The sequence below is a fragment of the Fusarium keratoplasticum genome, chromosome 9 (assembly GCF_025433545.1).
Source record: "Fusarium keratoplasticum isolate Fu6.1 chromosome 9, whole genome shotgun sequence".
NCBI classification, from domain to species: domain Eukaryota; kingdom Fungi; phylum Ascomycota; class Sordariomycetes; order Hypocreales; family Nectriaceae; genus Fusarium; species Fusarium keratoplasticum.
Genome location: NC_070537.1, coordinates 291,493 through 317,161, shown reverse-complemented (window position 1 = coordinate 317,161; position 25,669 = coordinate 291,493). Strand labels below are relative to the sequence as shown.

Sequence of the window (25,669 nt, the reverse complement as noted above, 5' to 3'; positions counted from 1 at the left end):
CTTGGGTATCTAGAACAATACAGGAAGAAAAGCTGCTGCTCAGAACTAGTTTTAATGGCACTGATTGGAGACTTTCACCAAATTCACACCTAATTTGCCTGGCCATCGCAAGTTACACTTCAACCATTGGGCTTCTCTTGCACCCCGGAGATTGTCTCATATGCCGTGCAAGCTTCTCACTGCAACTAGGCGTACAAACTAACTATGGCAATGAGATAGTTATATGGGCAAGAGTCATTGGAAGTGCGGCTACGATTTTTGATACAGGTACAAGTTTCAGGCGATGTATTCCCGTGAAAAGGTGGGCAAGGCGTTGGTAAATATCACTCCCAAATACCGTGAATGAGCATTTCCAGTAGACCTCCAGATGCGATGTGTCATCCTCACGTTGGGGCATTTAACAACGAAAGATATTATAGGGGCTTTCAAGGCAGATGGCACTATTGAGAAAGGGCATATGTAGATGAATGCAGAGACCTAGACCAAACTCTGGCCCGCTAAGTATGGTGGGAACTAATCACCTAAAGTACACCTATCTAGCTACTCTGTGTTATCCTTTGGGCAAGGATCTTGCCCGGAAAGAGTCACATAGATAGTTGGGATAGACGTATCTGAACCTGCGAACCCCGTTTCGTTCTAGCCTTACCTTGATCTAGTGGTGCACCAGACCATTCAGACACACTCGACATCCGCCTTGGAAGGCTCCTTTAGGAGTTCCTCGTCCTTAGTGGCACGATTTCCTACTTCCTCAGTGCCTTCAATGGCGTTGTTCCTCTTGGGCTGGAGGGAAACATCAGCCAGGTGCTCCAAACAACGCTTCAGGGGTACCGGACTTACTCGGATGACTTTCAGCTCAATGACTCGCAAGGTGACGGCCACCATGATAACAAAGCTGCAAAGGCCAATAGATGACTGCCAGCCATGCTTGTCTAAAAAGTGTTGATGTGAGCAAGGCTTCGAAAAAGTCGCTGACTACCAGGCAAAGCTGCTTACAGTAAGGGGCTTGCTTAGCAGGCCAGACGAGAACTTGACTCCATGCTGAAACTGCGTAGTAGCCTGCGATGGCAACACCAACCGTAAGGGATCGCTCTTCGGGTTCTTGAGGAGCACTGTGACACATCTTGGTTAGAGCCTATGCACTTCCGCGGCAGGTCAAGGATAATTACAGGTCGGAAAGCCATGTCCAGATGAGCGGCGCAGTGCCAAGAGAAAGGGTGGACAGAAAGTAGCCGGCGTACGCGGACGAAACCGGTGTTCTGGTAGGGTTTGTTGTCCAAATGGTAAGAATGATTCCCACAATGATGGCAATACCGGCTAAGACGACTTTATTAGCATACCTAATGATAGCAGACACTTTTCAGCTAGATACCTTGAGTGACAATCAGAGCCCATCTCGTTTTCAGGATATCAGACAAGAAGGCCCAGATCCATACTGTAAGCTGGTTAGCTAAACGCAACGATAGATTTACGGCAAGACTAACCGAAAACAACCGTGATGACACTGCCACCGATTGGGATGAGGTTGACCTCCTCAGTCGACCATCTACGCGTTCCGTCACTGTTCGTCAGAGCTTTCAAGAACAAGTTGAAGTAGTTGTATCCCAATGTTCCAACAACCATGGCAATGTACATGACGGTGATGACATAGACCAGCCAGTTGGTAAACGTGCGTCTGTCAAGAATCAGCTCCCTGTTCCATCCAATACAGGCGGGGGATATAGGTACTTGGCAGCGGTCCAAGTGATTGGCTTTATGTCGACGCGGCCCTCCCTATCAAGTCGATGCATAGCAAGTTCTGCATGAACTCGCTTGAACCAGACTGCGCGGGGGTTCGGGTTGTTGGGGTAGTCGGGGATCATGAAGTAACCGGCGGCGCCTTGAAGCACCGTGATGATTGCGTTAACAACAAACAGCCACCTATGGTCTTTAGTGAGCTTCGTCCTCTCAGATGGAGTGTGGTAGCATACCTCCAGCCGGACAGGCCGTGTCGTCCTTCCAACGACTTGACGATAGCTGCCTGCATCGCGCCAGAGATAATTTGTCCAATTGCTTGACATGAGTGGTAGAAGCCAATTCTTTTTGCCATTTCAAGAGGGGTATACCACGACACTACAGTTGTTAGCCGAGGGATATCAGACTTGATGAGAGCGCACGTACTGAATAGCGTGATCATTCCTGGATACGCCGTGCTCTCACACAGTCCCAAGAAGACACGGAGAATATAGACCTGCTTCGCATTCTTGGTGATAGCGAACAATCCCGTAATGACGCCCCAGACAACTTCGAGGGAGGGCAGCCAAAGGCTAGGTCGGACGTAGGTGATGATGATCTGAGAGGGGATGAGCATGACGCAGTAAGCAATGTTAAAGTAGGTTGTGAAGCTGGAAAGAATATGTTAGCTTTACATGAACTGCGAGAGAGCTGTGCCACGCATACTAGTTCAGCTCATTGCCCCAGAGATGCAGGTCCTCTTTCATGCCCGAGACATAGGCGTTCTGGATATTCGACTGATCCAAAGACCTGAACTCATTAGCCAGTTTCCATCTGAATCCGCAGAGTATGCATACTTGATGACTGCAAACGTCAGTGATTTGAACCAAATTAACAGGGTACATCGAATTCCACTCACTCTGGGCAAAGCATCCAAAAGTCAAGAGGAACATATCCAGTCTCCTCACAAGGCTCCTCTCCTGCTTCGACCCGGCAGGTGCCAATGCCGATGGGACTTTGAAACGACTGAAGCCGAGCATGTTTTTGAGATTTGCCAAGGGATCAAGCAAATGTTGGGCGCTGCGTCAAGGGGGAGGAAGTTGCACACGGTGTGTACGACTCGAGGTGTGATTTCGGTGACTCGATTTGGAGGAAGAGTTTGAAGGCGTACAGTCAAGGTGATTGTTGGAGGGGATGTCGAGTTGAGTCGTTTCTTTTATCATGGATCTGGACTGAGTAGATGAGATATGAGGTGTTATCTGGGGAATCTGGGGTAAGATGCCTGTCAGTCTAGATACCTCGGGATTGGGGGCCAAGGCCCGCCTGTGGGTGTAGACGAGGGTTAGTATCGACCGAGCGCACGAGTCAGGCTTGTTCAGATATGATGCTCGGTTATCCAGACCTAACCAAGCCAATCAGTTACTGTACATGCGATTCAGCAATGCTTATTCCCTATCATGCAGCATTGAACCCTTGTTATGTATTATCAGCCCCTCAAAATTGTGCAGCGACTCCAGCAAACCTGCTAGAGCCGGCCTCAAGACCGTAGCGGCCGATGTGGCTCCTCTTTATCCTTGCCATTCCTTTCTATTCGTTCGTGCTCTCTACAGTCCCGCTTTGTTGCAGGGGATCAGACGTCGGTGGCATCGCCGTAGCGTCCGCCGATGTGGCGCCTATTAGTCGTACATGTCCACCACGAAAGGAAGACCTTTGAGGGCTTCCGCGCAGCCGGCGGTTATGTCCCGCGTGTCGAGTACCTACTACTATGGCGAGGAGGCGGCCAACAAGACAGGGATCACGGACGTGCCAGATGCATACGGGTGGCGTTCAGTGGTGGCAGGTGTGACAGCGTCCAAGCCCACAGGCGCAAATCCTAGCCACTCACTTTCTCCCCTTCCATCTTCTAGGCATGGCTTGCATTTTAACCAGCGCACCAGGGGTTACAAAGATGATACTGGGAGGTTCATGGAATGAGACTGGACTGCCCGAGTGTTTCCAGCACAGCCAGTGCAGAGTGGACAAGGTGTCGAGTCTGTTCTACACAACGGCCAAATTGTAAAGGTACATACTGTAACTTGGGCATCCTGGCTAGTCGGCGCCACGCCGTAGCGGCCGATGTGGACAAACGACCTGCTCCTCGTCTCCCAGGGCATATCGTCTTCAGATACAGAAATTTGTCTTACATCCTTATAAAGATGAGCTTGGACATTCTTTTCATACCACTCAAGTGCATATATCTACTAGTTTATCTGATTTCCCCGTCCTCGACTCTTTACCTTTAGCAAACATGGCCTCCAAATCCGATGTGGGCGTTCTCGCCGCTCGTGTCAACACCCCTGAATCTCGCAAGCGTGGGCCACCCATAAGGGACCCTGGTCTGAGTTTCTGGCAGCAGACTACTCGAGCCTACCGCCACCTCCAGTCGAATCGATACCAGCCCGTCCCGTCGACCTCGCCCTACGTCGTCATTGGCACTGGCATTGCTGGGGGGTTGCTAGCCTATGAGTTGATACAGGCCGGCATCCCCGGCAAGGACATTGTCCTTCTCGAGGCTCGTGAGGCTGCCAGTGGTGCCAGTTCTCGCAATGCTGGTCACGTCAGGCCTGGTAAGGACATGGCATCTCGTTCTGGACTTTTCAAGGCCTGGCAGCATGAATCCGCTAACACTTGACGTACCTGCTAGACGCATTCCGGGGCTTCGAGACGTATGCACGACACCATGGCAAGGAGCAGGCCGTTAAGATTCTTGCCAACGAGCGAATCGTCCTTGAAAAGGTGAACCAGTTTGTTCGCAAGCACGACGTCCCCTGCGACTTTAACTACACCACGACCTTTGAGTGCTGCATGTCACCCGAGTTTGCCGAACATGACAGGAGGAACTACGAGGCGTTTAAGGCCGCTGGTGGTGATGTCTCGCACGTTCGACGCTACACCGGCGAAGAGGCGACAAGCAAAACTCGCATCGCCGGCGTTCTGGCAGCGTATGAGTGGCCGGCGGGCTCAAGTCACCCGGCGAAGCTGGCTCAATGGCTGCTGGATGCTGTCGTTGACAAGGGCGCACAACTGTACACCTTTTGTCCAGCCGCCGCCGTCACCAAGTCCTCAGGGAGCCAAAGAGATGGGCAGCCTCAGCTGTGGGATATCCAAACTCCTCGAGGAGTCATCACGACCCCCAAAGTCGTCTACTGCACCAATGCTTTCACGGGCCATCTTCTGCCACAGCTTGCCTCCTATATCATCCCGTATCGCGGGCAGGCCCACGCCATCATCCCAGTCCCATCTCTCACCGGCGACAAGGTGCTAACCAGCACTTACTCTCTCCGATACTCCCTGAACCATTACTACTCGATTATCCAACGCCAAAGCGACGGTACCGTTATCTTGGGATGTTCGCTTCCCAATCCCGCGCTTCCCAAGAGCGTCATCGAGGGCATCCGAACGATTGATGACACGTACTTCAACGACGCCATCAAGCAAGACGCCTTTACCCAGTTGAAGGCTCTCTTGCCAGATGCCGGTCTTGAAAAGGCCACGTACGGTGAGGGACTTGTTCATGCATGGAATGGCATTGTCGGTCTTACTAGTGATGAAGTCCCATTCTTGGGACCCGTCCCAGGCAAGCCGGGTCAGTTTGTCTGCGCTGGATTCAACGGCCATGGTCAGTTTCTCTTCTCCATCACACTAGCGGGCAATGCTAACATTCTACAAAGGCATGGCAAGAATCTTTACTTGTGCACCCGGTGTAGCCCAGATGATGTTGGGCAAACCTTGGGCCGACACTGGTCTACCTGAATGCTTCGCGTTCGACCAGGAGAGGATCGACAAGCTGTCAACCTTGATCAAGCCGACCTCGAAGATCTAGGGCGTGAGTACACGCAGTACAGTGATCAAGTGTTCTTTTTCCACTTCTTTTCTAGAATAGATGGTTCATCGGACAATGCAGAGGGGGTGGTGACAGATGTGGTGATAGCTTGGGTATTTGGCCAGTGCGTGACGGAAGCTGAGAATGCTTCAATGTGTACGCGGGGTTTAGAGTGGTCGTAGCAGATAGCCGTTAGTCTTTACACGAAGATGAAATGATAGACCCCAGACGGTGCTATAGCCCAAGCAGTGAATGAACTTCTCGTTCGGCATCGACAGGTAGAGTTGTGGTCGGGTCGTCGTCGCCGCACAGTCCCGAGTCATGAATCGAGGACCGAAAATTAAGTGGTCTAGTCATCGTCATGCTGATGCTATTCAATGCCGGCATACTTTAAGACTGTGGTTGTTTAGTACGATGGCTGATGACTTCTTTTGGAAGCGTCACCAAGTTCACGAGGGTGATCTGTCATGCCCGGCTACACTAGGCGAGTCAGCTACGGGACGGACTCGATTGAGAACCTTATCAGTGGCTGGCTGGGGTTATCTTGGAGCGGTGTTATCGCAGAATGCGGGGAACCCTTGTCACTAACGTTAGTGAGCTGCTGCTATCGCGGTATAAAGAGGAGGACAAGAACCTTCACTCCTTAGAAACCACCCAGCTCCACGAATCTGTAGTTACGTCACCCATCACAGCCCAGGCTTTACACCCTCACATCTTAGAATGGAAGCCAAGACAGACAGACGACGCAATGCCAAGCGGCGGCGAACTGGTTGCTGGCCCTGCAAAGGTGAGTTGCGGCGTTGACTTGCCAGCATTCCCCAAGACTGATTGGAGTCGTAGAACGCAAAGTGAGATGCAACGGTAATATGGTCTCTACTCCCACCGTGTATGTACTCAGACTGATCGCTACAAACAGAGGCTCGACCAACATGCAACGCTTGCGAGCGTCTGAACCTGTCCTGTCAGTATGGCATCAGGTTGCTCTGGCGCGAAGAAGCCCTCTCTAGAGGTATAGCTTTCGGTCGATCAGGTAAGCTGGACACCATGGCCTGCACATTCGGGACACTCACAAATATCTTTGTTTAGGCTTGTGGTCCAAGAGCGGGGGAATATCGGATCAGAGGCACTCTAACTTCAATCATGACTGGCCTTTGAGATCCCAGAATGAGCGAGTTGATGGCCTAGCTCTCCCGACTCACGAATGGATGTTCTTGAACACCACGTGCCAGGACTTCAAACGCAAGCTAGAGGCAGGTGGCGTTCGGAATGATTCGACGTTGGACGAGGCTTCAGATTACGCACCATCCTGCCCGTTGCCGGCCTTTGCGGCATTCGCCGCTCCCTGTATCCAGAAAGGACATTTCTCGGAACCTGAAGATCCTCTGGCCGCAACTCCTCAAATCCTGTTCAGAAATAACCTAAGCTTGGATGATGTCCGAGGTGTCAGCATGTTCAAAGAGAGTGATTCTGGCGTGTCGTTGCTTACGCCGAGGAACCAGACTCAGATATCATCATGGAGTAACCGGACATTCAGTTGGCCCATCGCCCGAAACCCGTCTCCCCTCGCTCTAGGAGACAACGAGATCTACTTACTGGACTACTTCACCCATGGAGTCAGCCCCCGATGCACAACCTGGCCTGCAGACAATCCCTTTGCAAGAACCATGTTGCCTATTTGCATGTCCGGTCCGAACAAGCCGCTCTTTAACATTGTCATCGCGGTTGCGTCGCATCAGCTCTCGCTACTCAACGATACCCGCTTCAGGAAAGATATCTGGATTTACAGGGGAAAGGCACTTCGCGCATTTCAGGCCGAGATGGGTCGGCTCCAGAGCGGACGAGAGTGCTCTGTGGACTGGGAGCAGGTCATCTCCACGCTCGTGATGCTTACCTTTTTTGATGTAAGTCCAGCTTCGAACCCCTTGCATGGCTTGTCATAAGCATCATCTTCTGACGCCATTCGGTTCTTCAAGATCTCTCATGATAGTGCCTCCGCATGGTGTGTACACCTTCGCTGCGCCCGCAACCTTTCGAGTCTGTTACCCATCCAAACACACTTGTCAACCGGTCAGAAGGAACTGTACAAGTTCTTCTTTGCCTACTTTGCTCAGCACGAGGCTTTGTCGCGCACGACCTCGGCCCTATCTGACCCTCATGATGGCCAGCCAATGCAATGGTTCCCACCTGAGCTTGACATTGATATGACCATCATCGATTCGCTGCTGGGGTGCTCGCACGAGCTGATATACTTGATCTCTAGTATTTCGGATCTTGCCACTAGAAAGCAATCTCAAACGTATGGTTCTCGCGACCAAGTATTGGAGGCTGCAGACGGCGTTAAACAAGAACACCCCGCAGCCCTCAAGGAACACCGCGACAGCATCGAAAGGCAGCTCCACGCTCTGATACAACATCTGCCGCCTGATAAACCAGATCTACCAGGCTATGCTACTCACGGCTCGAGCACCATAGAGGAGCTTGCCTACATTGCCGAGACTCGCCGTCTATCCGCCCTGATCTATCTATATTTCAGGATCGATGGGTTATCTCCCGGCCACTCGCCAATCAGTCGCATAACGGGACAGATCCTTGCTCTCATCCCGAAAATATCTCTTCGATCTCATGCCCTGCTCTGGACACTATTCATTGTAGGCACGATGGGTATCGGCCAAGGTGACGGTGATCCAGGCAGGAAGTTCATCCTCGAGAGATTGGTCAGCCTACAACGTACTCGTGAGCTAGAAAATGTGAGAATAGCGAGAGAGGTTGTGGAGGCAGTTTGGAAGATCAGGGACTCGAGAGGACCGGAATATGTATCAGGGACTCGAGAGGACCGGAATATGTCGGCGGCTGGGGAGACATTGTTGATGCTGGAGGTGAGGGTCTGAGCTTGTGCTGAGCCAGGCTAGAGGAAGGGGATAAGGGCTTCAAGAGCCCCGGAAGATTCAGATCAGGTAATAATGAACAGACTCTTTATCAAGCGGCTAACTAGTTACAGTATCCACGAGCTAGCCTCTGCCTGCCATTCTTCTTGGTCAGTCCCGTATTCATGGTTATTCTCATCAACACCACTTGCACGTCCCCTTGCACCTTGGTAGCTGCGAACACATCTACACAATGGGTCCTACTATCCACCCATAGTGTATGGGCTGTACTCTACAACTGCCCCGCAACATCTAGTGTATATATCTGAAATCCTCCTGCTTCTTATCGGTCAGATCCTGGTAAACATCAAACAGAGCATTGAGATTGTCCTCGTCGACCTTAAGCGCAGAGCCGTACTTGCGGTCCTTGATGCGGTTCTCCAAAGAAGCCACAAGGAAGTAGACGAGCATGAGCAACATAGCCGTGCAGTAGCAGACCAGCATGGCAATAGTGCCACCGGTGTACGCGGGGGCTTGGCTGGCGCGGAAGGTCTGGGGCCCGATGAGGTTGCCTGTACCGTAGCCTAGGAGCAGGATACCATATGTGACTACCTTTTTTGTGCTGCCGGCCGTATTTGCTTGAGGGAGGGAGATTGCAGCGACGTATGGGGCTGTTGAGGGGTGTTATTAGCTATGCTCAACATCACACGCAGAGAGACATACCCCAGTAGCAGTACATCATATACAGTCCAAATAGCTGGCCTCCAATATTGGATCTTGGGAGGCCGTAGACGAGTCCCGTTCCAAGAAGGGGGAAACAGATGGCAATCATGACGACAAAGGTACGGCGGCCAACCCATTTTGCAGCGCAGTAGGAGGCTATGAAGCCCGAAATCGACGAGATGATGCCATTGGGCATGGAGAGCAGGGCAGATTTCTGAGGATCGAATCCGAGGTTCTTGATGATGATGGCTCCAAAAGTGATGAGGCCTCCGTTGGGAATGTTGACCGAGATGTTGAAGAGAAACATGATCCAGATCTTGACATCCATGACAGCCTCGAAGGCCTGATCCCACTTCCACTTGTTGCCTTCAATGCCGGTACGGTTCTCGGCAAGACGCTGCACAGCGTGCCATCTCTCCTCGACGGTGAGGAACCGGGCGTTCATGGGGGAGTCGGGCAGGTAAATGAGCATGAAGATCGAGTAGAGCACGTTCATTGAACCCGTGAGGAGGTAAAGATATTGCCATCGAGCAAGGGGCGCATCCTCGGGAATCAAGCCGACGAGCCAGGAGAGGAATCCGTTGACCACGGACGAGAAGACGGTCATGATGACTGGGTGATGGTTCACTCGTTAGGTGGCTTGCTAGGTTGTTTGGGGACAAGAAAAGACTCACTGCCGTTGCGGATGGGCTGCTCCGACTTCTTCCAGAAGACAGATATGAGGAGAGTAGCGCCGGGATTGATGATGGCCTCAAAGAATCCCATCAGGAATCGTAGAACCATCAGACCAGCCCAGTTGTGGCAAGCTGCAATGCACAGGGTCATGATGGACCAGCACATGGAGCAGCCACCTAGGTATTTACCGGCCGGAAGACGATGGATAAGGTATGTAGATGGCCAAATACCGACCAACATCTAAAAATGGGAAAAGAGATTTTTCGTTAGTTTCTCATCCAGGCGCAGGCGAGCGAAGGACAGAAAAGACATACTCCGAGAGACAGGATACTGCCTAACCAGCTGTATTGCTGACCGACCAAGCCAGTGTCCTTGCTGAAGCCGTAAAGCTCACCAGTAGCCAACTGAACTTTGTCAACAGCAGCAAAGAGTCCCATGAACAGCAGCTATGCGAGCGAGCTCAAGGTTAGCTTGTCTGAACGCGATTGCCGAGAAGAGAATCCTAGAATGTTGACAACGTACCAAGGGAATCATCCAACGATCAATTTTGCGGACCAGCTTCTTCTCCTCCTCTGGGGTCATTGGAGGGAACGGACCAACGGTTGCCAGAAACTGGGCTGCTGCATCATTGGCACCAGAGGCATCCGCCTTAGCCTTGTCAATGCCATCGTCGTTGGTAGCAGCTTGCGCGCTCGTCACGGGCTGAATGACATTGTCGCCTCCCGTGCTGGCGTCTTTGGAGGTCATTGGATCGACTTGAGGTGAAGATGATCTTGACGAAGTGGGGGAAGAAAGCTGGGAATGTCAACGGGAGAGGTATCTACCGAGATTGAGGGGATACTGATGAGGAAAACTGGAACGAGGACTGGCCAAGGCTTATATACACGAAATGCCGACTATCTGCTCCTGATGTGTAGATAAGTGCAGCCAGATAGCGAACATCTCATATCGTCGGGATGTTGATCAGGTTGCGGGCCTGCGGAGGGGTGCCAAGCCTGGGGAAGTTGGGGTCACAGATGATTGACAGTAGCCAAAGGCAACTAAGTCATGATAGGATGGGCGCCCCGTGGAAGGTTGATGCGACGAGTGGCGGCCCACTAACCTCGACGTTGTAACTAGGGCAAGGGTTTAGTTGATAGATCCATGCTAAGCCGGGAGCTGCGCTAGCTAGAGACAATGATAGGGCGGGCGGCTTCAGGAAGGTTGATGCGAGCAGGGGGCCCACTAACTTTGGCATGCGTCAGCTCACAGATTCATGCCAATCCCCGGGAGGTTGGAGTTGTGCGAGTCAGAGACGATTATTGGATGGGCCTCCTAAGGAAGGTTGATGCGACAAGAAGGCCCACTAAACGCTTGGGCTCCGGGGTAAGCGTTGGTAGTTCTGAGGAGAGATTGCGGAGGCGATATGGCCTCATTCCTGTCAAGGGTTCCCTGGATTATCTCCGGCGATGAGGAGGCTTGTCGGAGGAGATGAGCACTGGGCCGGAACCTCTTATCCGCTCGACCTTATCAGTCTAGTGATAGCATCTCGACTCTGGTCGCATCGACCTTCCTGACCGGTTTCGCCTTGGTGCTCACCACACTCTCCCGGCCATGCGGGTGTTGATCTCGGAATCAACATCGGAGGCATGTTTGAGAAGGTTGATTGTGCAGTCGGGTCTATATAAAGGTAGTCCAGATCCCCCGGTAAATTAGGTCTCATGCTTAAAGCCATAGAGTCCCCTCAAAGCCATCGTCTCCTCATCAGGATAACAATTCACAATGAACTCGATTCCAGCTACGACGCCCAAGGGCATCAGATTTGCCATAGGTACGTTCTCGTGATCACAATCCCATCTTTTAGATGCTGACTTTGCCCTTCCTAGATCGTGGTGGCACATTCACGGATGTGTGGGCCGCGGTTGACGGCCAGCCTGACATTGTTCTCAAGCTGTTATCGGTTGACCCGGACAACTATGCTGATGCTCCCTCTGAAGGTTCGTGTTGCACAAGGCGGGAGAGGAGAGGAATTTGTGATCCAAGTGAATGATGACTGACAACTTTGACCCTTGCGTTAGGAATCCGAAGAGTCGTGGAGCAGGTAACCCAGGTCAAGATCCTGCGAACTCAGCCAATCCCAAAGGAGCACATCGAGTCCATCCGCATGGGAACGACTGTGGGCACAAATGGTATGTATCAGTGTTCTTGACTACGAAAAGTATTATGATTAACATAATGTCTTAGCTCTGCTGGAGAGAAAAGGTACTAGGCACGCATTTGTTGTCACCAAGGGCTTCCGAGATTTGATCGAGATCGGCCATCAGTCCCGCCCCAAGCTGTTTGCGCTCGACCATCGGAAGCCAGAGACACTCTATGACGTCGTCGTGGAGATCGATGAGCGCATCACTGTTGAGGGCTTCGAGGAGGGGCCTGACAAGCTCGACATACCGGACGAGGAGGTCACTCCAACCCTGGTAGAGGGCTTGACCGGGGATGTCCTCCGCATCATCAAGCCTCTCGACCACGACGAGGTCAGGTCAAAGCTGGCTGCGATCAAGCAAGATGGAATTGATGCGCTGGCCATCTGCTTCGCTCACTCGTATCTCTACCCTCGTCATGAGGAAGAGGTGGCCAAGATTGCGGTGGAGCTTGGCTTCACACACGTCTCGACCTCATCTAGCGTGGGTGCCAAGATGATCAAGATGATCACTCGAGGCAGCTCAGCTTCGGCAGATGCATATCTCACTCCAGAGATCCAACGTTACGTGGAGACCTTTGCCAGGGGCTTCGACGGCGGCAGCCTAGACGGTGTGAGGTGCGAGTTCATGCAGAGCGATGGCGGGTTGGTCAACTACCGATACTTTAGTGGTTTGAAGGCCATCCTGAGTGGTCCTGCAGGTGAGTCTATCCAACTTAGCCCCTTCGTGACAATTACTAACCTCGTCAACTTCATCTTCCAGGTGGTGTTGTTGGATATGCACGAACCTCCTACGATGGAAAGACTCCCGTTGTCGGATTTGACATGGGAGGCACCTCCACCGACGTCTCTCGATATGGAGGCGAGTTTGAGCACGTCTTCGAAACCACTACAGCTGGCGTTGCGATTCAGAGCCCTCAGTTGGATGTCAACACAGTGGCAGCTGGAGGAGGCAGCATTCTATTCTGGGAAAATGGGCTCTTCAAAGTTGGTCCAGAGGTACGTACAGCCAAGCACCCCCTGTTGAGAGACGAACTCTCTAGACTAACAAATCTCGTTCTCACAGAGCGCAGGGGCTCACCCAGGTCCTGCATGTTACCGCAAGGGCGGCCCTTTGACCGTCACGGATGCCAACCTTGTGCTCGGTCGCCTGCTACCGGATTACTTCCCTTCCATCTTTGGTCCCACGGAGGACATGCCGCTCGACGCCTCCATCGCCCGGGAGAAGTTTGCCGAGCTCACGCGGCAGATCAACAACGAGACTGGACGCTCCATGACGCCAGAAGAGGTGGCCAACGGTTTCATCGACGTCGCCAACGAGGCCATGAGCCGGCCTATTCGGGCCATCACCGAGGCTCGTGGCCACAACACTGCAGCACACAACTTGGCCGTCTTTGGTGGAGCAGGTGGCCAGCATGCCTGTGAGTTGGCAAAGAAGCTTGACATTAAGCGCGCCATCATCCACAAGTTTTCCAGCATCCTCTCTGCTTATGGTATGGCCCTTGCAGAGGTGGTGCAAGAGATGCAGGAACCGAGCAGCGAGGATTTGTCAGAGGAGTCTATGCCTAGGATCCAAACTAGGGTAGAGCATCTCAAGTTGGATGTTCGGAAGAGCCTTCTGGCCCAAGGTGTTGAAGACAAGGCCATCCGATACGACGTCTATCTGCATCTCAGGTATGAGGGAACAGAAACACAGTTGATGATCCTCCAGCCCGCAGACAACGACTACAGGGCTGCTTTCGAGAAGGAGCACCTCAGAGAGTTGGCATTTCTGTTCCCTGCCACAAGAAAGGTTCTTGTTGACGACATTCGAGTTCGAGGGGTTGGTGCTAGCACTGAGGTTAGCAAGGACAATGAGCGTCTCACGATGGAGCTGCAAACTACCTCATTCAAGGCCGTCAACCCGATTGACGCAGTCAAAAAGGTTTGTAATCAGGCCCTCGATGTTTACAATACAGACAGCTAACAACCATCACAGTCCAAGGTCTACTTTGCCCCAATGGGTTACCAGATGACTCCCGTCTTTCTGGTTGAGCAGCTCAAGACTGGGGACGTGGTTGAAGGCCCAGCCGTCATCATCGACAAAACGCAGACTATCATTGTTGTTCCATCTTCAAAGGCGTCTATCTTGACCTCCCACCTGGTCATCGATCTTCTTGAGGAGAGCAAGGTTGTCAGCACAGGGCTGGCTGAGCTGGTGGCTGATCCTATCCAACTATCGGTTTACAGCCATCGGTTCATGAGCATTGCCGAGCAGATGGGCCGCACACTACAGAGAACTAGTCTTTCCCTTAACATTAAGGAGCGGCTTGACTTTTCTTGTGCAATCTTCGGCCCTGACGCTGAACTCGTCGCCAACGCTCCTCACGTCCCAGTGCATCTGGGAAGCATGAGCTACGCCGTCAAGTATCAGGATATGCTTCACAAGGGTAACCTGAGGCCGGGAGATGTCTTGGTCTCCAACCACCCTGAGTGTGGCGGTACGCATCTGCCCGATATCACCGTCATCACCCCGGTATTCGAGGCCGATGGGAAGACTGTCTGCTTCTACACGGCTTCGAGAGGCCATCACATGGACATCGGTGGCCTTAATGGAACATCTATGCCTCCAGATTCGACCACCTTGTATCATGAGGGCGCGTCCATTCGCTCATTCTTCTTAGTGAGGAATGAAGAGTTTGACGAGAAGGGCATCTGCGATCTCCTGCTTGAACCTGGCACTCACGAGGGTTGCACGGGTTCAAGACGGCTGGAAGACAACATCTCGGATCTAAAAGCGCAGATCGCCGCAAACAACAAGGGTGCAGCCCTGATCCAGGCGCTGATGGCGGACAATGGAAAAGACCAAGTACACTTTTATATGAGGAAGATCAAGGAGAACGCTGAGGTTGCTGTACGGAACTACCTCAAGGAGACCCGGAAGACGTACGGTGATGAGCCATTGACCGCAGAGGACTACATGGACAACGGCTCCATAATGCGCGTTTCAATCACCATCGACGAGGAGGGAACCGGCACCTTTGACTTCAACGGTACTACGTGCGAAATGTTATCGAACATGAATGCACCACCAGCCATTACCTACTCGGCGCTCATATACGTCATGAGAGTACTTATCGGTAGCGATATTCCCCTCAATCAAGGATGTTTGAAGCCGACCAGAGTCATTCTCCCAGAGAATACCTTCTTGAATCCATCGTCAGGACGCGCAGTCTGCTGTGGCAATACCTTGACTTCACAGCGAGTGACAGATCTGCTGCTCAAGGCGTTCCGTGCCGCTGCCGCCTCGCAAGGGTGTATGAATTGCATGGGATTCTTTGGTCGCGGTGGTGTCGGCGAGGACGGCAAAACTCTCCCCGGTTTCGCGTACAACTACGGCGAGACCATCGCCGGAGGAGCCGGAGCCGGGCCAACTTGGCACGGCGCAAGCGGTCTGCACACGCACATGACCAACACTCGGACGACGGATATCGAGGTTCTGGAGAAGCGCTATCCAATTCTAGTTCGGGAGTTTTCCATCCGCCAGGGCAGCGGTGGGAAGGGCAAGTTCAACGGCGGATGCGGTGTGGTCCGCGACTTTGAGTGCCGTGCGCCGCTGACATTCAGCATGATCTCGGAGAGGAGAGTGACTCGGCCGTACGGTATGGAGGGTGGTGAGTCCGGTGCCCAGGGAGCCAACTACTGGGCTCAGAAGAAGGCTGATGGCACGTACACGTGGTTGAACTACGGACCCAGGGGTCAACTGGACATGGCGTATGGTGACCGATTCGTGGTGCACACCCCTGGCGGTGGTGGCTGGGGTCGACCAGAGGACGCTGTAAACGGGAAAGAAGGTCATAGGGGGAACGAGTTCCAGCCTAGGGCCAACGGAAGCTTCAATGCCTTCCTCGCAGCCCAGCTCGAGGCTTAGTTGTCTTCTGGGTTATAGATAGAATAGGTATAGGTATTGGGCTCAGAGTAGTAATCAAAGGGACCACATTTTACATGTTCTGACAGTATAGCCGCTGGATATCTTCAACACTTGCTGTCACAGCCAAAGTCCTAGTTACGCGAAAAACTCACCGGAACCAGACCAGGCCCACTTCCTCTGACCACCGACAAGGGACTTTTCTTGTTCTTGTCATCAATGCCATCTCCAGAAAAGACCATTAGCCACAACAGAAAAAGAGACCTTTTTCAAGAGGTGAAGGCATCAAAACCCAATATGGTAAAGCATCGTAGCATAGTTGAGGGGGCCTAGAGACCGGCTCGGTTCCCCGTGCTTGGTTTCGGTTGCACTTGGAAGGTGCTTGGTCTTCCGAGCACAACGGAGCTGCGAAAGAGCAAGCATAGGAAGAGGCCGGACTATAGGCCCCCTCAAGTAGGGAAAGCTAACCCCCTCGAGAAACAATGAGTGATGCCACACCTCTCACTCATCATGAAGAAGCAGAGCCACAAGGCTTACCTTAAATAAAGTAAGACTGCTCGCATTATAAGAGGCACTTATTTACACATCCCTCTATCGTAGCTCCCCGAGCTATCAATATGTCTAAGTTGTACATAACGCCTGTCGGATTGGATTAAATATTCAACCGATAGTCTCCTCTAAACCTCATTGGGCATCTTCAGAACTTTAACATCCCTCGGATGCGGTTAAATTGCGGAGCAAGAACCATTCGCTATCCACGCAATCAACGTACCTATCTTGGTCATGCATACTTTCACCGTAACAGTGTGAACACGATCCTACACCGAAAATGCTTAGACCCAAGGGACGCAATATTACGGCATGCTATGACTGTCATCGTCAAAAGGTCAAATGTAGTGGAGGTAAGCAATGGCAAACCACAGCCTATTTCCCGCATGCTCATCTCTCACAGAGCAGCCGTGTCAGCGATGCGCCGCCAGACAAAAGCCTTGTCTCTATCCAAAGCAGGATACAATTATCCCCGTTCCGGAGAGCTACCTGCAGCGCATAGATCGTTCTCTGAATGAGTTGACAGAAGCCATCCGGAACCATTCGCTTGATGCCGGTGGCAAATCAGCAGATGCATCTCGCAGCCAGACCAATCTGCAATTCGAGGGGCGGCAAGCACGTCCTGTGGTTGACTCGATGATTGGGAACTCTACTTCTGAAGCGTTTGTCCTCAAACTGAGGGAGACGGGGAGCTTTGCTCGTCAATCCGAGGACGCCTTTGAGGCCGGGCCGCGTTTAGATCACTCGAGTCCTCAGACTCTACAAGGCCATGCGAGGATGAGATTCGATACCTTTCGTATGTTAAAAACCTCACTTGGTGATTCACCACCAACTCGACGTAAACTAATCCCTGCTTCAGTTCCCAACATAACATTTCAGCTTCCCCCATACTCTTATGCTACGCAACTAATGACGAGAGCAGAACAAGAGTTTGGTGACTATCATACCTTTCTCCGAAAATCGTTTTGGAAGCGATTTCATGCGACATACAGAGGTGACGAATGTGAGGCTAACGACAGGAACTGGTTGTGTCGCTTGTCCCTTGTTCTGGCCCTTGCCGAAGCCAACACGACGACAAGGCGACCTATCCAGGTCACTGCAGATGACGGGGTCGTCGAGGCTTTCCCTACCGCCGGTGTCACAGCATTGGAACAGGAAACAGCCCCGATCTTGTCTGCAGGGGTTGAGCTTTTTGAGCAAGGCCTCGTGTTGCTAAAGGTGGCTTATGAAGAACCCACTGTTGATGACGTCGAGGCTCTCAACTTGGCTGTCAGCGGCTCCCCATTCACCTTTCACTTCCTAGAACTGAACTAATCAACGGTCGAGGTCATAGTCTCATTGCTCCCACATCCTCAACCGCCGCATGTCAGCCTATTCATATGCAGGGCAGAGCATCCGAATCGCCCATTGCTTGGGCCTAGACCGCCCGGCGCCAGCGTCCTTATCCAATCTCGAACGTGAGCACAGAAAGCGGGTTTGGTGGACCGCCTTCTGCGTGGACCGCGCCATTAGCACGGAGCTTGGCCTGCGTCCGGCCTATGTCGGCGTGGGCGAGGATTTAGACTATCCGAGTTCAAGCGGGTTAACTACAGAAGAAAAGGAAGAGTTTTACGATCCGGATCTGCTTACGGCACAGATCAAGTTATGCGAGATCAAATGTGCCGTGGTCGACACGGTCAGCCAGTTAAAGAGTAAAGATATTGCTGGACCGTACCAAGTTCTGGGGCAATGTCTGCAAAGGTTGGATCGATGTGGGAGAGAAATGCCTGAAAAGGTGTTTGCTGGGTCAGACTCAACGCCGGAGCGCCGTATATGCGCGTCCATCGCGCTGCGCTTTCATCAGGTACGCTATCCCTATCTACCTAGGCCGTCTTTACTACCACCAGGCTAATCCCATACCTGTTATCTTAGTGCTACATCTTGCTTCTTCGACCTGTTCTTCTCTATCAGTTTACGTTCCTGCTTCGGACAGAAGCCGTCACCACCCTCTCAGATGAGCTTTGTACAGTTAACAACATTTGTCTTCATGCGGCGCGGAGCAATGCTTTCATCATGCTCGAGAATGCGCAGTCGGGAAACCTAGGTTAGGCGTTTCATATTCACAGGTATATCATCAGAGCTGACCTTGACAGTAAACTATGGCTATTGGGACTCGGCGCACCTATTCTCGTGTCTTTCCGTCCTCGCTATCGCTGGCCCCATGCTGAGCAAACACCCCAACGCTTTTCAATGTAGCGAGGATGACATTGCACGCGATGCAATTACCTACCGAAAGGCTCGCAATGTCTTGGTGTACATGGCGCGAGCTGGGAACTTGGCTTCAAAGCGTCACCTCGGTATGCTCGAGGAGGTGGAGAGAGATGGAATCGCTCTATCAGCACAACCAAACCCGGCGCCACGTACCTGGAATGACACGACTGCAGCTTCAGAAACGAGGAATATGGAGGTCGACCTGGGTTTTGAGGACTGGCCGGGACTAATGGCCATACCAGACTCTGCATCTAGCGGCGTCGACCCCTTCTCAATATCATAACGCACTGCATATCTACCACATAGCCTCACCGGTCAGCAAGCGTTGTTTCGTTGACTTTGTGGCATGGCAGACCTCTCGTCCTCTCGAAAAGAGCCTAGAAAAGATATGATAGGACTAGATTGCCGCTAAGCTCTGTATATCGTGCCTGTGGATGAGCATAGGTAGTTAGCTAGGAGCGGAAAATAAGCCGCCATATAAAAACATGCCTAGAAAGGGGAAATATGTCCAAGCTTAAAGAAATTTGTTCCAGACTGTCCAAGTACTTCTCTAGATCTTTGCAAGCAATACAGGCTCAAATTCGCGTATCAAACATTCACTTCATCTACACGAGAACGTCTCCCAGCACATCTCTCACTGAAAATAGATACATGCAAAATTATCAATCTAATCCGACCATCTCCACCGCTATGCTTTCCTCAGACTCGCCAATAGACTCCGCGTGTACACCGTGCGATGGTGATCCTGACCACAGACTTGTTCCAGCAAGGGAAGACACCACTGCGCGAGAGCAATCGCCTCCTTGTAGCGCTTCTGCCGCTTATACACCCCTGCGAGAACAGACGTTGCCCACAGGGTAATTCCTTCATTATGTCCCCGGGTCCTTGTTAGTCTCTCCACTGCCGGTTTCAACAACTCCTCTGCTTCCGTGTACTGCTGAAAGTCCATGTGTGCTATTGCCAGGTTGACTGCGTCTGTGTCGTATTGGCTGTCTTTCTTTGAATCTCTGTTGACCTTTTCTAGTACAGTAAAGAGTTTGAGACCTTCCTCCTTCTTGTCGTTCTTTCGGTAGAGGCCCGCAAGCCGCCTCATGGTGGTGAGCGTACCGTGATGATGCTCTCCCAGAGTCCTCTTTTGTTTCTCAATAACGGACAGAAAAAGTTCCTCCGCTTCTTTGAAACGCTTCTGCTTGCAGTATGAGTCTGCCAGGAGGTCCATCGCGGTGAGGGTGTTGGTGTGCTCCTCGCCAAGGGTCCGAGTTCTGATCTCAACAAGCTCGGCCAAGAGAGCTTCTTCTTCCTGGAATCGACGCTCGTGGCCCAAGAATAGAGCAGTGTGGTCTATCAAGGTTTGGGTCTTGACGTCTTCCCTGCCCCAGACGGCCTCGGCTTTTGCCAGTGCCTTTTTAGACAACTCGATTGCTGTTTCGCCTCTCTGGGTGTCTCTGAAATACAATGCGCAGCGTCTCAGCAAGACGACCCAGTCATTGAGACTGTTGTCGTCAGGTTCCTCAGCAAACAGTCGTTCAACATGAGGAAGAAGTGCTTGGCAAGTAGATCGGTTCCCACCGCCTGGGACACTCGGAAACTGGGCGGTCATGTCGCTTAAGAAACGCCGCTTCCAGTACTCCATCTTTCCAGACTGAGTCAGCCAAGCGCGTGTACAAGTTTGGATCAGAGGGTGCATCTGATAAGTATCTCCCGAGGCTGAATCTGACACGAGACCCAACGCGCAGAGGGTCCTCAGATCTTTGGTTAGTTGGCGCCTGACCCTCCAATCAACGTCGAACATGTAGCGCTGCAACCCCAAGGTAGGGATTTCTTGAGGATTGAAAATACTCATCAAAGAGAGTAGCCTCGCCACAGATAGCTCTCTCTGTTCCATTCGTCTAAACGACATTTCCCATGCTGCAACAACAGGAGCCGGGACAGTCTCGTCTAGTGCAAGATGGCCCCCTTGCTTGCTCAACAGACTATCCTTTTGCTGACCAACTGTCAAGAATTGATCCAGATAGCTCTCAGTCGTCATTTCGGATGCAAGATGAACAATGAAGGCGGCGGCAATGGAAATTGCGAGTGGGCAGTGATCCAGAGCTCGAACAAGTTTCCGAGCTGAATTAGCATCGTAGCTGTCTTCAAGTTTGGACCGATTTATCTTGCCTCGGAAGAGACGCATGGCTTGGGCGTCGCTCATTGCGTCAACCTCGTAGATTGCCTTGGGGAGTATAGCGAGGCTCTCGGCAACAACTTGGCTGCGCGTGGTGGCGATGAGACAACCGGTGCGTCGCCATGGGAGGAGCGCTGCAAGTTGAGTGTCATCCTCCTTGGAATTCAAGATGCCGTCCTCGACATTGTCCAGGACCATAACCCATGGCCCAGCTTCTTCCTTATTGAGCCAGTCACTAACAAGTACGAGGCAGTTGGCTTTGGGATTGTGGCGTCCAGGGAGTTGGAGCGTGTCTGCGAGGGATCGGAACGAGTGTTCAAACATTGGTTTGGAGCTCGCGTCTATCCAAAAGACGCTACATCTGTGGTCCTTGTCGTGCATTTTTTCGGCGAAGTGGAGTGCCATCTGTGATTTTCTGTATTGTGGCAGTCAGTCTGGGAGTGTAAGGTGATGGGTTCGATATCTCATACCCAAGCCCGTCTCTGCCGATTAATGCAATGCGCCCAGCATGGGTATCATGCTGTTCCTTCATCCACTTGAGAATCTCAGGTCGATTTATAAAGTCCGGGTTAGACAGAAATGGGACACTGAAGCAGCCAATGCGAGATGCGATGTCCAGGTGCTGGTGGGAGACGTTGTCGAGTCCACGAATAATGTTGCCGAGTATTCCGCTTGGAGCACATTCATTAACCATGCTCTTCCTCTAGTGGGACATCTCAGACTTACGTTTTATCGGGTTCCAAGGCGAGAGTAATGACCTGCTCGTAACGATCCAGTTGTGAGATGATTTTGTCAAGCTGGGCTCTCTTCCACGGCCACTTCAATGTACGCGTACTCCATCGCCGATGCAAATTTCCTTCCTTGTTCTCCTCTAACGCCTTCTTTATACTGGAGAGCTTCTTGTTGCAGATATCAATGACGTCCAGGGTTTCCTGGGATACAGTAAGCTTTTGGCCATCGCGGCTTTCGACAAACTTCTGGGTGGCTTTGAGTGCCGTGCCAAGCCCCTCTACGCGAGACTGTAGCTTGGAGATTTCGGGGTTATTTTTGTCTGCAGCAGAGTACTCAATGCATAGAGTGGTGACTTCGCCAGAGAGCTTGATGAGAACGGCGATGTTCGCGGCTAGTCCGGCTTTTTCGGCCATGGTGATCAGATTGGCTTGACACTGGTGTGACAGTAAGAGGGAATTAAATCCGGGAGAGAATTATCACGATGCGGGGGATATCTAGAGCCTGATTCTTCAGCTGTCGGTTTCATCACCTGACAATGCCGCCCGAGGCATACTTGCCAGGCTGCAACTGTTGGTGTCTGCCTTGTATGGGATGAGATGGAGGGGTAACATGCAGCTACAGAAGTGGGCGTAGGCAAGATGGACATGCATAAGATAAGGCCTGCAGTTACGATTAAAGTTTCTGTGAGTGGATCAAATGAAATGTAATAATAGTCATCAAAGCTTGTGTGGTGATGGGGGTATGGCGATGCCTTGCATCAGGCCAAAGGTGGTGTTGAATGCTTTGCACAGCGGCCAAGAACAACGCATTAGGTTATCCTCCCCTAAGGTACCTACAAAACATTTGGTTATCCTTCCCTATGGTACCTACAAAGCATTAGATTATTCTCCCCTAAGATACTAACAAAGATACAGTACTAAAAGGCCGGTAAAAAAGCAATCTCGAGTATTGGGCCTTATCGGGATATATCCTGGTATCTTTTTTATTCCGTAATTACATAGGAGGGTTCATCGAGTGTACCACAACGTCACAAGTGATCTCATGTATCTTTTAAACATATATTTTAGTCCCATGTAACTACTTAATAGATATTTACCGTCACTGTTGTAGCCTCACTCAAAAAGTGATCCAGAAACGTCAAGCCTTGATCAGGCGCCCCTCTCCTCCTCCTCACCTGAGCCCTCAAGAGCCCAACGCGTCGAAACAGGTCTTGATCAGGCTGCAGAACCAGAAAAGTAGCCGACTTTACCTTTTCATCAACCGTTTCTCTAATCATCTCTACAACGAATACTTCCGACGCTGCGTCATCCATTCCCCAGTTCTGAATGTCAGGATGAAAAGTCCAGCTCCCACCCAGCTCTCCGTACAGCTTAGCGTTTTTGAACCGTATTTCTCGTACCCTTCTGCCCCCCTCATCAACTGAAGATATAGTTAAAGTGGCAACTCGACTCTCAATAACCAGTGTGGCTCGGTCCACATGGCCCAGGAATGACGGAGGGTCGGGCTCGCAGCTGATCTCAAGGACTGTGGCTACTGGCTTCACCTTGTCATCATCAAGGTCAGACTGACACCAGAGTGTTGCCAGCCCCCCAGATACAGATCCCCAGGACCAGGATGGGAAACCTTTCAGTTCATCCGGTCTTTCCCCATTCTCGAGGATCGACCAGCAAAGATCCGCGATGAGACAATCTTCCCATAAACCTGCCAAGTATCTGCCAGTGGCTCCCTTCGCCAGCCGCTTTGCCACTCCCGCAGCAGCAGGAAGTCTATCCTTAAAGTATGTAAAGTTTAGGTTCATGATTGCCTCAACATTATCATACCACATTCTCCGTCTGGACTTTTTGTTTGTTACGTCCAGGCCAGTCTTGGTGACGCTGAGGACCTGGTTCGTCGTGTAATCAGACCTTGGCTGCTTGGGTATAACGCCACACTGGCAATGTGTAGCAGAGTGACACTCCCACATGAGTTCTCTCCTTCCAAAGTGAAGGAAGCGCCGGGATAAAATGTGCTCTTGGTAAACCCATCCTCGGGTCATCAGTGGGAACTCGGTAAGTGCGTCCTGCTCGTCTTCGAAGACGTGGTTGATCGAAGTTCGAGCAACGAGGTAGTACTGTTCTCCGCGGTCATTGGTACCTTCCAGCACTAGAGGCTGATCCTCGACATGAGGTTTGGGGAACAGTCCAACGGTTCCATCAGGAGCTGCTGTTGCGGCCAGGGTGACATGGGCGTTGGTGTAGTACGTTGCCATTTTGACGGCCTCTTGTTTCCAGTCCTCCGCGTCGTCCTGCACGATGCATAGCGAGTCAATCCAGACAAACTCCAGTCCCAAATGCAAACAAAACTCAATGGCGTCTTGAAAAGTGGTTGAAAGATCGTCCCACGGGATTTCGTCCTGATGCTGGTTGAAGTTGCTTTTCGTCGTGGTGATGATCTGATGCTTGCCCCAGCAATGGCTGAGACAGGCATATGCGCCTTGAGTATCCTGAAGCGGCTCGTGAAGGCGCACTGTACAAATGCCAGACCCCGGCCCAGGTACCATCTGAACGACCCGTTTGGGGAGACTGGTCTGGGCCCTCCGACAGTCAGGATGATTCTTTTCGCAATCATAGATCCATCCCTTCGCTTGCGCAGCCAAAGCTTGGCGGTCGGAGGAGATAACAGAACCTCCGCCAAATAACGGCCAGGGGTTGGGCTTGTCTGACTCTTGTCAGCACAGTCAGACAAAAGCTGAGCCATTCAAGAGCTACCTTGCACAGAAAAGATGTGAAGAACGCGAGGCTTCCAGCCACCGGGTATCATCTCCAGAGGATCATCGTCTGTATCAGGGAACTCTCTCGGTGAGATGCTCAATCCGAAAACATCGTTGGACCGTTGGTGTCCTTTTCCACCGAAATAAGAGAAATAGAGCTGGAAGAATGCTGGCTTGGCAAAAACCTCCGGGAAAGAGTGCCGGACAGCCTTAAGCAGGAGGCTGCATGTTTGACACTTTTCCGAGGATGCAATGATCTCCTCGAGATAGCAAGAATAGGCTTCTCCGTGGAGCTTACGTTCCAAGAGCTCCTTGTCGAGGTCGAGGCAGACGTCGCATTTCGGCAGTTGAGGGGTCATTCCGGCTATTCAAGCCATGAATGTCTCGGGGATGTGATCCAAGACAACGGCAAGGAGAGTTTCAGAAGATAAGTCTATTGGGAGCAGACCCTTGTTGAGGCTTTAAGTGCGGCTGTCAGGTGAGGCTGAAGGGGTACGGGCTGAAAAGTCGGTCTGGCGCCAAATGCAACGTTGTTGATCCCTGCAGTATGTCACATATGCTGTTAGCCAGAATAGGCAAGTGGCTCTGTAAGGCTTTAGAGTTATTCCAGCTGCTAGAATTCCTTTAGGAGACTTAATATCCGTTTGTTAGAGTGTTAGCTGCTTCTACGATAGCCCTTTCATCATAGTTACCAAGTATTTAGAGTAGGTATGTATCTAAGGATATACTATCGACACAAACGAGCATAGAGCCGCAAGCTAGAAAGAGACAGATATAGGGTGGCTAGGCGATTCCAGTTGTCCTGGTGAGGATTCGAAAAAAGAATGGATACCAAGAGGACATGAGAGATACTCATAGATACTGCCAAGCTTTCTCGAGAACTTGCCACAGCTTTTCTTACGGGATATCTCCTTGCATAGAGGCTTTTAACATCTCAGCCACATATCCTACTTCAAAAGAATCGCATGATCATTGCTTTCAGCTGGGCTTGAGGGCTTGCTCAACATTCCCCACAAGATATCTTGGCATTGCATGGCTGATAAAGTGTTACGTTTTCCGTTGGCGCCACAGGCAATGTAATTGTCCAGCTGCTCTTCAACTTGATATCATGGCTTGGGGCTGAATGCAACCGGAATATCAAGGAGTAAATGTCTTGAAGTCTTTGAATTGGACCTGCTAGGTAGGGTAAGAAGTGTAGCGAGGTACGAATCAACAAAGGTTCAACATGCAGGGAGGAGCAGACAAACATATACCACATGCGATAAGAGGGGACTGATTCTAAGTATAAGAACCTATGCATCACCC

The 25,669-nt window shown here is 51.6% G+C and overlaps 8 protein-coding genes across 8 annotated transcripts; 4 read left to right on the top strand and 4 right to left on the bottom strand.

The window, feature by feature from the left end:
• Positions 1-672: 672 nt before the first annotated feature.
• NCS57_01098600 (MFS domain-containing protein) lies at positions 673-2,750 on the bottom strand (the record flags this gene model as incomplete). The annotated part of the gene is made up of 9 exons (XM_053060711.1): positions 673-929; positions 994-1,109; positions 1,167-1,314; positions 1,370-1,432; positions 1,482-1,672; positions 1,726-1,917; positions 1,968-2,109; positions 2,158-2,381; positions 2,437-2,750. 9 exons carry the CDS (start codon positions 2,748-2,750, stop codon positions 673-675), a joined length of 1,647 nt encoding a protein of 548 aa, XP_052909097.1.
• A 1,247-nt stretch (positions 2,751-3,997) lies between these two features.
• NCS57_01098500 (DAO domain-containing protein) lies at positions 3,998-5,572 on the top strand (the record flags this gene model as incomplete). Its single annotated transcript, XM_053060710.1, has 3 exons — positions 3,998-4,316; positions 4,394-5,368; positions 5,421-5,572. 3 exons carry the CDS (start codon positions 3,998-4,000, stop codon positions 5,570-5,572), a joined length of 1,446 nt encoding a protein of 481 aa, XP_052909096.1.
• Positions 5,573-6,320: 748 nt separating this feature from the next.
• Positions 6,321-8,460, top strand: NCS57_01098400 (uncharacterized protein; the record flags this gene model as incomplete). Its single annotated transcript, XM_053060709.1, has 4 exons — positions 6,321-6,359; positions 6,539-6,602; positions 6,659-7,473; positions 7,645-8,460. 4 exons carry the CDS (start codon positions 6,321-6,323, stop codon positions 8,458-8,460), a joined length of 1,734 nt encoding a protein of 577 aa, XP_052909095.1.
• A 288-nt stretch (positions 8,461-8,748) lies between these two features.
• NCS57_01098300 (MFS domain-containing protein) lies at positions 8,749-10,581 on the bottom strand (the record flags this gene model as incomplete). The annotated part of the gene is made up of 5 exons (XM_053060708.1): positions 8,749-9,107; positions 9,160-9,771; positions 9,834-10,074; positions 10,149-10,280; positions 10,357-10,581. The coding sequence occupies 5 exons, from the start codon at positions 10,579-10,581 to the stop codon at positions 8,749-8,751; spliced, it is 1,569 nt and encodes a 522-aa protein (XP_052909094.1).
• A 1,014-nt stretch (positions 10,582-11,595) lies between these two features.
• NCS57_01098200 (uncharacterized protein) lies at positions 11,596-15,920 on the top strand (the record flags this gene model as incomplete). The annotated part of the gene is made up of 7 exons (XM_053060707.1): positions 11,596-11,644; positions 11,700-11,810; positions 11,892-12,002; positions 12,058-12,711; positions 12,774-13,009; positions 13,077-13,934; positions 13,989-15,920. 7 exons carry the CDS (start codon positions 11,596-11,598, stop codon positions 15,918-15,920), a joined length of 3,951 nt encoding a protein of 1,316 aa, XP_052909093.1.
• An 826-nt stretch (positions 15,921-16,746) lies between these two features.
• On the top strand, positions 16,747-18,999 carry NCS57_01098100 (Zn(2)-C6 fungal-type domain-containing protein; the record flags this gene model as incomplete). The annotated part of the gene is made up of 6 exons (XM_053060706.1): positions 16,747-16,819; positions 16,870-17,262; positions 17,326-17,735; positions 17,800-18,309; positions 18,378-18,549; positions 18,599-18,999. 6 exons carry the CDS (start codon positions 16,747-16,749, stop codon positions 18,997-18,999), a joined length of 1,959 nt encoding a protein of 652 aa, XP_052909092.1.
• Positions 19,000-19,404: 405 nt separating this feature from the next.
• On the bottom strand, positions 19,405-22,028 carry NCS57_01098000 (NB-ARC domain-containing protein; the record flags this gene model as incomplete). Its single annotated transcript, XM_053060705.1, has 3 exons — positions 19,405-21,298; positions 21,354-21,554; positions 21,610-22,028. The coding sequence occupies 3 exons, from the start codon at positions 22,026-22,028 to the stop codon at positions 19,405-19,407; spliced, it is 2,514 nt and encodes an 837-aa protein (XP_052909091.1).
• Positions 22,029-22,696: 668 nt separating this feature from the next.
• Positions 22,697-24,723, bottom strand: NCS57_01097900 (HET domain-containing protein; the record flags this gene model as incomplete). Its single annotated transcript, XM_053060704.1, has 2 exons — positions 22,697-24,312; positions 24,363-24,723. The coding sequence occupies 2 exons, from the start codon at positions 24,721-24,723 to the stop codon at positions 22,697-22,699; spliced, it is 1,977 nt and encodes a 658-aa protein (XP_052909090.1).
• Positions 24,724-25,669: the final 946 nt, after the last annotated feature.